This window comes from Gopherus evgoodei, chromosome 7 (genome assembly GCF_007399415.2).
Source record: "Gopherus evgoodei ecotype Sinaloan lineage chromosome 7, rGopEvg1_v1.p, whole genome shotgun sequence".
Classification (NCBI taxonomy): Eukaryota; Metazoa; Chordata; order Testudines; family Testudinidae; genus Gopherus; species Gopherus evgoodei.
The window spans coordinates 120,657,375-120,671,105 of NC_044328.1; the positions used below are offsets into that span (position 1 = coordinate 120,657,375).

General features: G+C 46.9%; 1 protein-coding gene across 2 annotated transcripts in view; it reads left to right on the forward strand.

Annotated features, from left to right (window-relative positions):
* Positions 1-13,731, forward strand: part of EIF4E3 (eukaryotic translation initiation factor 4E family member 3) — a 35,903-nt gene that overhangs the window by 14,376 nt on the left and 7,796 nt on the right. Inside the window, exons 2-3 of one of the 2 annotated variants that reach the window (XM_030570042.1) lie at positions 7,912-7,984; positions 12,109-12,203. In XM_030570042.1, coding sequence (XP_030425902.1) covers positions 7,912-7,984; positions 12,109-12,203 — 168 coding nt within the window. Of the gene's footprint in view, positions 1-7,911; positions 7,985-8,803; positions 9,545-12,108; positions 12,204-13,731 lie in introns of those variants that run through there. The other variant, XM_030570043.1, reaches the window with a different exon arrangement.

Consider the following 13,731-nt stretch of genomic DNA (forward strand, 5'->3'; position numbering starts at 1 on the left):
GCACCGTCGACTCCGGGCCCGGAGGGTCCGTCGAGTCTGGTCCCGCCGAGCTCCCCCATAAGATCTGGGGTTGAGCTATTGGTCCCATCGATGCCAGAGACCTTCGCCTTGGCACGGGACCTCATTGCCCTGACTGAGTCAACTCAGCCTCCACCCCCGGTACCTCCGGTGCGGGTAGCGTCCAGGGGCAAACCTATGATGACAGCGCCGTCTCGGGACTCACACTCGCTGTCGAGGTCCCGACACCATGGTCGCTCAAGATCCCGCGGCCGCTCGCAGTCCCGGCACCGCTTCCCTCGGCGGTACCGGTCGTACTCGCGGCACCGATCGGCCTCCAGACGGTCACAGTCTGGTTCCAGTCACCGTTACCGGCACCGGGACTCTAGGAGCCAGTCCCGCCGTCGATCAGCGCACCGGTCGACCTCCCGGCACCGAGCTGGTGGCAGGTCCCGGTCCCGGTCGACCTCCCGACACCGCGTCGGTGGCAGGTCCCGGTCCCGATCCCGGCACCAAGTCAGCGGCCGGTACCGGTCCCGATCCCGGCACCGAGTCCAAGACAGACCCCGATCCCGATCCCGGCACCGGTATGACTCCCGGTACTGGTCCCCGCCACCGAGAACATCTTCGGCGCCAGGACGCAGAGACTCTTACCAGCCGCGGTCGGCCCCTCCATGGCCTTCCAGACAGCCGTCGGTGTCATCGCAGGCGGACAGTGTATACGCGCTGGGCACTGACAGACAAGCGGCCCTTTTTCAAGACCCTCCGCAACAGGACCAGGGTCCGCAGTAGTGGGGGTTCTGGACACCCTGGGCGTACCATCAAGCCCAGGGCCCCCAACAGCTTCCTCCTAGGCCTGCAACGGCAGAGCACAGGGCGCCAGAGGCGTCGTTGTCTCGCCCCCCTCCCTCCCCGGACGGGGAGGACGGGTCAAAGCAACAGGACCCTGATCTCCCTCCTGAGCCAGAGGCGAGGGCTGAGGCGGACCCCCCGCTGGACACTCTCTTGCCAGGGGTCTCCTCATCGTCTTCTCCCGATGAGGCGGTGGCTGGCACTTCCTCTAATAGCCCTCCTCCGCTAGATCTCAGGGCACATCAGGACCTCCTCAGGCGCGTAGCACAGAATCTGAGCCTGCAAGCTGAGGAGGTCTCTGAGATCGAGAACCCCATTGTCAGCATCCTCTCCTCTGATGCTCCCACCAGGGTCGCCCTGCCCTTCATTCGGACGATCTAGGCCAACGCCAATACGATCTGGCAATCGCCGGCCTCCATCCCCCCTACTGCACGGGGCGTCGAAAGGAAGTACATGGCCCCCTCCAAGGGCTATGAGTACCTCCATATTCACCCGATACCATGCTCCCTGGTGGTACAGTCGGTGAACGAGAGGGAGCATCATGGACAGGAAGCCCCAGCCCCCAAATCCAAGGAGGCCAGGCATATGGACCTCCTCGGCCTCAAGGTTTATTCGGCTGGGGCCCTTCAGCTCAGGGTTTCCAATCAGCAAGCCCTTCTTAGCTGCTGCACATTTAACTCTTGGGTGGCAGCGGATAAGTTCAAAGAGCTGCTGCCACAAGAGGCGCGTCAAGAATTTGCGACGATTCTTGACGAGGGCAAGAAGGTTGTATGAACCTCGTTGCAGGCCTCCTTGGACGCTGCAGACTCGGCTGCCCGTACCCTCACCTCGGGGGTGACGATGTGCCGCATCTCCTGGCTTCAGGTTTCGGGTCTTCCACCGGAGCTCCAATATACCATCCAGGACCTCCCGTTCGAAGGCCAGGGCCTGTTCTCGGAGAAGACAGACCCCAGACGGAAAAGTCTTAAGGACAATCGGGTCATTATGCGCTCCCTTGGTATGCACACGCCTGGGACGCAACACAGACCCTTCCGGCCGCAGCAACAGCAGCAGCGTCGGCCGTACCCCCAGTTCCGCCAGCGGCAGGACCTTAATAGGCGCCGCGGCAGAAATGGCAGGCGCAGGCCGTCGGGCAATCAAGGGGGGCAAAACCAAAGCTCCTCTAAAGCCCCACCTGGACCCAAACCTTCGTTTTGAAGGTGCGCCCGAGGGCGTAATACCAGTATCCCCCATGGATCCTTCCCCCCCGTTTTCCAACCGCCTTTCGTTTTTCCTCCAGGCGTGGTCCCGGATAACATCCGACCGCTGGGTCTTACGCACGGTGCAGATGGGATACCGTCTGCAGTTTGTATCATTTCCTCCCTCCCGCCCCCCCACCCTCGTCCCTCTTCAGGGACCCCTCTCACGAGCAATTCCTCCGCCAGGAGGTACAGACGCTCCTCAACAAAGGAGCTATAGAGGCGGTTCCGGAGAACGAGAAGGGCAAGGGGTTTTATTCCCGCTACTTTCTGATCCCCAAGGCCAAGGGAGGCCTCAGGCCTATCCTCGACCTGCGAGAGCTCAACAAATATCTAGTGAAGTTGAAGTTCCGCATGGTATCCCTGGGGACCATTATCCCATCCCTGGATCCTGGAGACTGGTATGCTGCCCTCGACATGCAGGACGCTTATTTTCATATTGCCATATGGCCACACCACAGACGTTTCCTTCGGTTCGTGGTCAACCGCCATCACTACCAATTTGCGGTCCTCCCATTTGGCCTTTCTACGGCTCCGAGGGTATTCACAAAATGCATGGCTGTCGTAGTGGCACATCTTCGGCGCAGTCGCATTCACGTGTTCCCTTACCTCGACGATTGGTTAATTTGGGGCACGTCGGAGCTGCAGGTCCGCGGCCACGTCCGCAGGATCACCGGCCTGTTTGCTATCTTGGGCCTCATGATCAACGTGGACAAGTCCACCCTGCTCCCCTCGCAGAGGGTGGAGTTCATTGGGGCCGTCCTGGACTCCACCGTGGCCAGGGCCCTTCTGCCGTTGCCGAGGTTCCAGTTGTTGTCGGCGATCGTTCAGCGCTTGCTGGCAGCCCCCCTGACATCGATACGGACATGCCTAACCCTGTTAGGCCATATTGCAGCCTGCACGTTTGTGACCGAGTATGCACGGCTCCGCATGAGGCCCCTCCAGTCTTGGCTCATTGTACATTACCGGCCGGCAAGGCAGTCACTAGACATGCTGATCACAATCCCCCAGGGGGTGTTGGATTCTCTCAGTTGGTGGCTAGACCAGTCCGTCGTGTGTGCGGGGCTCCCATTCCACCCACCCCAGCCCTCGGTGTCCCTAACGACGGATGCCTCAGATCTCGGCTGGGGGGCCCACCTGGGAACCCTGAGGACACAGGGCCTGTGGTCCCCACAGGAGGTGGAGCTACACATCAACATGCGGGAGTTGAGAGCGGTCCGCCTTGCTTGTCAAACGTTCTGTCACCAGCTTCGGGGTCGTTGTGTCGCGGTATTTACCAACAACACGACGATCATGTTCTATATCAACAAGCAGGGTGGCACCAGATCCTCTCCCCTATGTCACGAGGCGATGCGACTCTGGGACTTTTGTATAGCCCACTCCATTCACCTCACGGCTTCCTTCCTCCCCGGGGTATGGAACACGCTGGCGGACCGCCTGAGCAGATCCTTCCTCGCGCACGAATGGTCCCTCCGCTCGGACGTCGCCCTCTTGATTTTCCAGAGGTGGGGTTGTCCCCGCGTGGACCTCTTCGCGTCCAGGGGGAACAGGAAATGCCAGGCGTTCTGCTCCTTTCAGGGCCAGGAAGCCGGGTCTGTAGCGGACGCCTTCCTTATTCAGTGCACGACCCACTTGTTCTACGCATTCCCCCCGTTCCCGCTGGTCCACAGGGTCCTTCTGAAGGTGCGCAGGGAGAGGGCCCGCGTGATCATGGTAGCCCCGGCATGGCCCAGGCAACATTGGTACCCCATGTTGCTGGACCTGGCCATAGCCGACCCAGTCACCCTGCCCCTTCACCCGGACCTGATCACCCAGGACCACGGAACTCTCTGTCACCCGGACCTCCAGTCGCTGCACCTAGCAGCGTGGCTCCTGCATGGCTGACCAGTTCTGAGTTGTGCTGCTCCACCCCGGTACATGAGGTACTCTTGGGCAGCAGGAAGCCTTCCACTAGAGCGACGTACTCGGCCAAGTGGAAGCGTTTCTCCTGTTGGTGCGTGGAGAAGGGTCTCCTCCCGATGGAAGTTTCGGTGGCCAATATTTTGGACTATATTTGGTCCCTTAAGCAACAGGGCCTGGCAATATCGTCCCTGCGGGTCCACCTGGTGGCTATCTCCACCTTTCACCTGGATGGGGATGGCCGCTCCGTTTTCTCTCACCCGACGGTGACTAGATTCCTGAAGGGGCTGGAACGTCTATACCCTAACGTCCAACCCCCTGCCCCGACCTGGGATCTTAACCTGGTGTTGTCTCGGCTCATGGGGCCCCCCTTCGAGCCGTTAGCTACTTGCTCCCTACTCTGTCTTTCTTGGAAGACTGCCTTTCTAGTAGCCATTACCTCAGCTAGACGGGTGTCGGAACTCCGGGCTCTCACGGTAGATCCCCCGTATACAGTCTTCCATAAAGATAAGGTGCAGCTGAGACCGCACCCTGCCTTTCTCCCCAAGGTGGTTTCAGCCTTCCACGTCAACCAGGAGATCTTCCTCCCAGTTTTTTTCCCGAAACCTCATTCTTCACGCAGGGAGCAACAACTCCACTCGCTTGATGTCCGTCGGGCTCTTGCGTTTTATGTGGAGAGGACCAAACCGTTCCGCAAATCCCCCCATCTTTTCGTGGCAGTAGCGGACCGCATTAAGGGGCTTCCCATTTCCTCGCAGAGTTTATCCTTGTGGGTAACGTCCTGTATCAGGACCTGCTATGACTTGGCTCACGTTCCTACGGGCCGTGTGACTGCGCACTCTACCAGGGCGCAGGCGTCGTCGCTGGCTTTCCTCGCCCGTGTGCCCATCCAGGAAATCTGTCGGGCAGCGACCTGGTCATCGGTCCACACCTTTGCTTCCCACTACGCCCTGGTCCAGCAGTCCAGAGAGGACGCGGCCTTCAGATCTGCAGTGCTCCATGCCGCTACTTCTCACTCCGACCCCACTGCCTAGGTATGGCTTGGGATTCACCTAACTGGAATGGATGTGAGCAATCACTCGAAGAAGAAAAGACGGTTACTCACCTTTGTAACTGTTGTTCTTCGAGATGTGTTGCTCACATCCATTCCACACCCGCCCTCCTTCCCCACTGTCGGAGTAGCCGGCGAGAAGGAACTGAGGAGCGGGTCAGCCGGCAGGGGTATATATCAGGTGCCATGGCGGCGCCACTCTAGGGGGCGACCTGCCGGCCCACTGGAGTTGCTAGGGTAAAAAGTTTCCGATGAACGTGCACGCGCGGCGCGCACACCTAACTGGAATGGATGTGAGCAACACATCTCGAAGAACAACAGTTACAAAGGTGAGTAACCGTCTTTTATTGTTCTAAGCTATCTTTTGTGTGTTCTTAAAAAAACACGCTGAAGATACGGCTACTAAGCTGAATCTTCAGCGTGTATTCCAGAAACAGAGACAAAATATAATCTCTTTTCTCCTTATTGCTTTCTCAATATGACTTACATGAGGTTACCATTTTAACCCAATGGTGATTAAAGACACAATTAATGTAAAATGTGTATTACTGCCAGTAAGAAAAGAGAGATAAGAATTTTGACAGCGCTCGTTGGTTTAAAGAGAGAGACCAATTTGAGTTGTCCAGATCAAAGACAAGACAAAGCATTTCAGGATTTGGGAGGCAAGATAGACAAACACCCAGACAGAGTAATGTGCTGTCTTCTCTACCTTCTGTCCACTAGAGCATTTTGCCATTGCATGCACCTGTCATGCTTGTAACGTGTCGTCCACACACACAGTTGTTTGCAGCTTTGCACAGCACTTGTGCAGCTCCACTGGCAGTAGTAATATCAGAAATTACACACCTGCCATTCAGTGATATTTGTTTGAGTGTTTTAGCTGTTGCTTCTGTGAGTGGCGCTGCACAGAAATAATAGCTACAATATTTACTTGTTCAGGCTCAGCCTGCAAGATACACCACTCTTGTATTCTGCATTAGATCACTGTGCATTGTTGTGGTGCTAATGTACGCAAAAACCATTAGTGCTGAATTTGCACCATTGTAATTGATCCTCCCAGTACAGGCCCACAGTCTCCAACACCATGCCAATTGACTACTCTGTTCACTGTCTCCTATTTTCTTGATTACTTGTTTGTTTCAAGCTTCTGCAGTCTTTTGCATTGGAGTTTGCATGCATTTCACCTTATAAAACCTTAAGGCTATGAAAATAGTACGGAAGTTGCTTGGAGAAGCTGAGAGGGGTTAGTTCAGCTCCTCATCTGGTGTAAATTAACATAGTTCCATTATTTCAGTGACGCTATACTGACTTGTATCAGCTGAAGACCTTGCCCTGTGGCTTCACTAGATGAAGATAGTACCTTTACTACTGCAGCTGTTATCAACAATGCAGCCGTGTCTGTGATAGCAATGGTGTAAACACCAACATATACAGTGATAAAGTGTTTCACCTCCATGTCATAAAGGGCTAGACCACTCTGGGGGTGAAAATGCTAGATTCTGGTCTGTGCTGCCACTCCAGCTGTTGTTGATGCTGGATCTGTATCAGCATTAGGTATTAGGACAATTGTGGGAGAATTATCTGAAATGCTCAGTGTAGGCATAGACTGAATGCACAGCATTGCATGGATCACAAGAAGAAAAACCAAAAGAGAGCTGATCTGTAGGGTTTATACTTGTCCTTTAGGGTTTATACTTGCATTGGTGCATATGTACTGTATGTGTCTTGTTAATGTAAACTCTTCCTGTTTTTTGCAAGGAGACTTCCTGTATCATTTGTTTCTTTTCCACTTTTCTCTTTGTATGTTTGTTTTATCTTTCGTCATTTGGTTGTGCACAATGGGGGGAGAATTTAAGTATCGGGGTTTTGGTGGAATGTTAGCGTATTTTCAGAATAATTAAGCATAGCGCTGCAAGGCTCTCTGTAAATTCTCTGCAACTTTAACTGCTGGCTTTGCAGCCAAAGAGGTGGCCCCATATGCTGGATCTACCTGCTTGATCTCTGTGTAATCAGTGCCATTTTTAAAATGTGACATCTGACTAAAAGTGCTTCTGTTTCCCCTAAGAGAAATTACAGCTAAGAGTTGGTAAAATTAGCTGCCTTTTTTTTTTTTTTTAAATCTGGTGTGGTATTTGGTTTTGGTTTTTTTTTAAATTTCAGGTACTATATTAGTTGTGAGAGTTTGTAGTATGTTGCCATCTAGTGGGGTGTGTATGTAAATTAAAGGTGATTTCTTTAAAAAAATCATAATTATTACTTTGAACTGCACAGTTAATACAGCTAAATCTTCGTAAGAGAACATTAAAGTATGACATTAAAATATTTTAAAGTGTTCGAAGATAAATCAGATGTAAATCAAATTGAAATTTAAAAACATTAACCCTGAAATTTGTTTTAAAGTGATACTCTCAGTACCCATGATTCAAAATGTGATCTGGATTTTTTCTTATTTCTGAGGACTCCTTTTCATTACAAACAAATAGAAACCCACTTAGCTACTCTTTCCCTTTCTCAAAATCCACACCAGTAATCTAGCAAATGTGAACAATCCTATAATCACAGACCAGTGCACTTGCATAATTAAAGTGGGTGGGTACCTTTTTAGAACAAGCAGACTTATCTTTGTTTTAAATATTTAATGCACATTTTAATTAGAACATAAATATTTTTTTAAAATATCCTGACAACTCTCAAATTAAACTAAATCTAAGAATGCTCAGCCTTTACTTTTAAAACTTTTTATAGTCATTTTTATAGTGATTGGAGTTGATTGTATAACTTTGATATGTTTGTAAATGTTTCAGTCATTTGCTAAGACAATCAAGTAATCATTTTTTAGATAAAGTATTTTATTAAGATAAACTATTTTTTTAGGTCACTTCCAGGTACCACAGCAGCTGAATGTGCATCAAATCTCAAGAAAATCTATACAGTACAGACAGTACAGGTAAGATTAAAATAGAACGACAGAAATTGCAATACACAAGAAATAACACTCAAGTTGTGAGGTTATATTGACAGCTATGTGCCAGATGAGTGATTCTCATGCTTTCATCTCTCTGAGGTATAAAATCTAAGTGTCAGTTGATAGTATATGCTATTCCTTAGGCTTCCCTAGAATTTCATTGATAACGTGTTTGATTCCTGGGTGGTTTTGAGGGATCATAAAGGGGTGAGTTGCAGGGTAATACACTTGCTTTGCCAGATACTCTGTCTTTCTAGAAGATTTCAGAGCCTTAGGCCATGCCTCTAAATTGGATCATGAAACTTGATTTACTTTAAGTATTTGTCTGCCTTTTCTCCAGCTGTTCTCCAATGTAATAAATCATTATATGAGCAACGGAAGATATAGTACACAGAAGTCTTCCTTTCAGTACCCTGCTTGTGACTCTTCTTGTGAACAGGCTTTGTCTGTTTCCAGAACGCTTGCAGCAGATGAGAGGTTCTGCGTAATATCATTCCGTGTTTTCCCTTTACTTGTCATATGACTTTGTATTTGCAAAAAGTCGGTGAGTAATACCTGCACTCTGTATTCTGAATGGAAACAACCTTATGAGGAGTGTGGGTCCATATTAGTACTGGTGCAGGCATGAAATATCTGTTGTTGGGTTTGTCTTACATAATGTTAAAAGTCTGGCTTCAATTCACAAAAAGCCAGGATATTCTGATATGAGGCTAAAACTATTGTGGCAATTTGGGGGATCTATATACGGCTTATGACTTCTGGTTGATACTGGAGACTCTGTATCTGTGTCAGACTGCAAACTCCCTTTGGAATGTGGATCTTGTTCATCTTTTCTGCTGTCTTTTACCTCCTTATGGGGCTAAAACACACAGGAGGTGTCAGGAGAAGTTCTTGCACCTGGCACAAGACTAACAGTGGAGGGTTGCTAAACTTTGATGATTGCCTGTTCAAATGGAGTGCCTTGGGTGAATAGGTGGCTACCGCTCAGGGCAAATGAGGTTTTTTTTTCAAGTCTGAACTCCGGGGCTAGTAATGAAACAAAGGGCCATCTAGTGTGGGGACTTTATCACATAACAAGGCTGATGAGAGGGTCACCTGACATAAGGGCAGGAGGTTATAAAAGAAAGGGTTCTCATCAGTCGTTTTTTGACAGGCGGTAAGGGAGGCTGGGCACCGACAGCTGAGTTCAGAGAGAGGGATATTTAATTGTTTTGTCTAAATCTGTGTATTCTTCTGCTACCTGAAGAGGGATTGGCTTTTGAACCCTTGGCAAAGCCTGTGTCTGTTTGCTTCTAAGATCATGTGCTGGGGCATCCAGTAGGGTGAGGGGGAGCAGTGTTAGCACTGGTCCTGCAGGCCTAGGTCAGCTGGACCAAAAGGGTCAATTTCTGTGACGGGGTAGAAGACAGAGAGTCTGTGCCCGGGAAGTATGCCAGAGAGACCAAGGAGCGAGAGAGAGAGAGAGTGCTGCAGCCTCCTCAGACCAAGGGAAGCTTAAGAATATCTGGGCCCAGTGTGGTGGGACCCACACATCGCATCCTGGTGAGTGTCAAGGAGGCTTTACAAGGGCTGTGTGACAAAAGCCTGGAAATTCGGAGATGAGGCTAAAACCCTGTCTTTAAAGGGACACTGTTTTGGTGTCTATGTTTTGAAATAAGACTGCCTTGACATTTGTACTGTTTAGTTTATGCCTTGTATCAGTTGTCCCTTCCCAGCCACATTTCTCCACTATTCACTCTGAGGCAATTAGCTTTAGAAATTTTCAGAAAATGAGGGCACCAGTCAGAGCTCTGGCAAACAGGCTGCAGTTGGATAGCTTGTGGTTGTGCTTTGCAGACCTCTGTTGGAGGTGTCTGTTGTCCTACCTATGAAGGAGAATATGCACATCATTCAGGTGATTTCTGTAGTGATTTAGCTCCAGGGGATTAAGTTTAACAGCATAACTACCCCCCTGTCTAAAGTGGCTGAAATGGTTGTCGCATTGACAACTGAAGAGAACACTGCTTAAGCCCAGAGTATGGTGTACATAGCATCACTTATCATTGCCCTTTCCACTCTTAATCCAGACCCAGTTAACTAAACTGGACTTACTATATTGAAGAGCTACATTGGTTTCCTCCCATCAGGTTGTTGAAGTTTTAGAGAATTCCTTCAGGTCCCCTGAGAAAGCTGTTTCCACTAGATGAATTACTGGAGGCCAACAGCTTGGCCTATAACTTGCCTATTGATAGGTTTAGCCTCAGATGTACTATCATATATCTGATACGACTGCCCTGTGGAAAACAACAGAAATGTTCAGTGACGTTCTCTGTACTCTTTAGAATTTGTATCTCATCAAAGGTAGTTGGTGCAGAACATAGTAGCCTGTACACGTTCAAGAATATTATAGGTGTGAGCCAAAACCTTGTAGACACAAAGGTGTCCCTTATTCTTTCAATTTCAGCAGATTATTGTTTACTACTAGATTGGTGAAAGCAGGGCACAGAAGACAATCTAAACTCACCCAGTTCTGTTTTCTGTCAGACTTTTCTATTATCAGTTCTCACGGCTTTATGTAATGGTACTCAACTTTTAACAGCTGGATAACAAAGTAGCTCTCAGATGGAATTGCAGAAAGCCACAAAATCATATTATAATGCTCCAAAGTTTTTTTTGTAAAGTTGCACTAATACATGATTATGATGCAACATAATGACTTGACATCTTTGTTGCTTCTCCTTTACCTATCTTCTGGGAAGGAGGGATCTCTTTGTTCCCCTCCAATCCCCACTATCACTTCTGGGGGCTAAATGGGATTATCTCTGCTCTTTTCCCACCCCATCCCCTCAATGGTGACTTCCTCTCTTACCTGCAGCTGAGATGTAGAGTCTGAGGGTTCCCCTGCTACTTGGTCTGTTCAGAAATCTCCAATCTTGCATTGTTATGGTATATCATATTTTGTCGTAGGCAGTACTCTTTCTGCCTGATCTCAGACAAAATAAGTGGATCACCAACTAGGCATGATGCTCACAAGAGCTATAATGTAATCTTGTGATACGCGATACCATGACGAGCAGTGTGATCTAACTCTCTAAACAGAAGAGCTAGAGGATTACTGTTTTATGGTATTGAACTAGTTCAATAGATAGACAGAATAAGTGTTTATCTCTTTTTAAAAAGCATGTTAAGGAAGTTTTACTCAAATGCTTTAGATATATGTTCCATTGTAACTCAGATTTAGATAATAATATTTAATATACTTGTTTTCTTTCTCACACTCATTATGCTTTAGTATCAATGGCTCTGTTGTTAGGGTAAAAAGGTGTCAGTTGGAGGCTGTGATACAGCACACGTCTCTTCAGCACATACAGCATGCTACTAGGGGCTGGTCTACACTACAGGATCGATGCTCTGCGATCGATCCACCGTTGATCGATTTAGCGGGTCTAGTGAAGACCTGCCAAATCAATAGCAGATCGCTCTCCAGTCGACCCTGTATTCTATGCCCGACAAGAAGAGTAAGGTAAGTCGATGGGAGAGTTTCTCCCATCAACCCCCCCCCCCCATGGTGTAGACTCCACAGTAACTTGACCTAAGGTACGTCGACTCCAGCTATGTTGTTCATGTAGCTACATAGCTGGAGTTGCGTAGCATGGGTCGACTTACCGCCGTAGTGTAGCCTCGGTTAAAATAGTACATTTAAGAGCTGCTACTTCTATTCCAAATTCACATATGAGAACACCAAGTGTGGAGTATTCTGCACTTTGGGAACTTTGTTACAAACCAGTTGTTTCCCTTCTCTCCACCTTTATCTTTCATAGAAACATGCATTTGCTAAGCAACAGTGGCTTCCTAATAGGACACAACTTGTCTTAGTTTTAGTGGCTTGTAATTAAAATATTACCATTTCTGAATTATGTTCTCTTTAACAAAAAACTGAAAGTGAAATTGTAATAAGAGCTTGAACTTTAAAAAGCTTAAATACCTAACAAGGGTAAATTATAGTTTTCTATGAGCAAGAATCTTGATAATTTTATGGCGTATAAGCAATGCAAAGTATACAAGTAAATCTGTATACAGTTCACTGTCATACATGAATGATACTAGAACCTTTTTTTCCTTTAAAGATTTTCTGGAGTGTCTATAATAATATTCCTGCTGTGACAAATTTGCCTCTGAGATGTAGTTACCATTTAATGCGAGGAGAAAGACGGCCACTTTGGTAAGTATCTTATCACTGTAAGCTCCTGGGGCTAGGGACACATGTCATTGTAGAAATAATAAATAACGAATGGAAGGAGGGGGCAAAGAGTTGCATGTCTGTTCCATACTGCCGTTAATCAGCTTGACTTGGGATTCAAAAGTGACTTTCATATATCACTAAAGATCTTGTTCATCTTAAAAGCTAATTATCTTAAATTGAGAATTTATTGAAAATTAGCATGTGGAAATATGGGCTACAAATTAATTGTCCATATATGATTATACATGTAAATTATAAGAAATCCTGAATTAAACATACATCCTGTTTAGAGTCAAGTGTTCTAAGAAAAAGCTAACAGTATAGTACACATTTTATGTTGATTAATTATATTTGAATTATTTTGAATTTACTGATTTTTCTTTTCTCGCCACACAAAATAGGGGGACATTAATGCAGGTTACTAATATTCACTGTGCCAAGTAGGCTCCATATATGCACAAATATACACATACCTAAAGACACAGACACACACACACATATTCCTATAGGCTTTAGATCACAAAAGATTGACTATCAAGTTTTGTAACAGTACGTTGCAGCTCATTCCAATTTGATAGCTTATTGTTCATAGAATGGAAACTCAAAACTATAAACCATCAATTTTTTCTTTATAAACTGAGTTTAATTTCTCTTCCCATTTATATAGCTCATTCACTTTTTAGTTAGATGGATTAGGAACCTTCTGAGTAGGCTTGCTACTTATTTGCGCGGTTTCTTATTAGTTTGGCTTATGATCGAATTACAATTCTTTACATATTAACAATAGACCATAAAATGTTTCACTGAATTTTGGCAAACTACTGTAGGTTCAAGTGACTAGCAAGTAAGCACAAGAACTCCTTTTAAAAGATATTACTGCTGAACAGTGTAGGTTAAATTGGTTTTAAGTAAATGTCGACATTGGGATATGTGTACACCAGTCTTGAGCTCTTCATTGACAATGGCAAAGGATGAGCGAGAGAACTTCCTGGTTTTGTTCTTCTCTATTTTTAGTTTTGATTTGGTCAGTGATTTTGAGGGGGGTGCACTTCAAAGACCTTCTCTGAAGAGATGCAGGTCTATTTTAAAACTCCTCTGTCAAAGAAATTCAGTGTACTGTATTTAAGGGAAGGAATGTGCAATGTTGATCTCATCACTAAGTCACTGTCGTCTTAGTAAGTATTAATAAATTATTGCACAGGAAACAAGGCTCTTGTTGAGATTCTCAGATTAGTTAGAGTTTAAAGTGTGGTTTTTGACTAATTATGGCCATGCTTTTATAAATACCAATCTATTTTTATTGGTGTTTAAAAATGTGCTTTCCTTGATTTATGTCCCAAACCTTCCCTCAACACTCACCCCCATAGATGGGAGCCTGTTTTGGCTGGGAAATCTTTAGAGGCTGCAAACAATTTTCAGTAGTTCAGACATTGTACATTGAACATATTAGTGGTTACCTTTTAAAAACTGGTTCTTAGACTTTTTCTTTTGTGGAGCCGTGACTGAA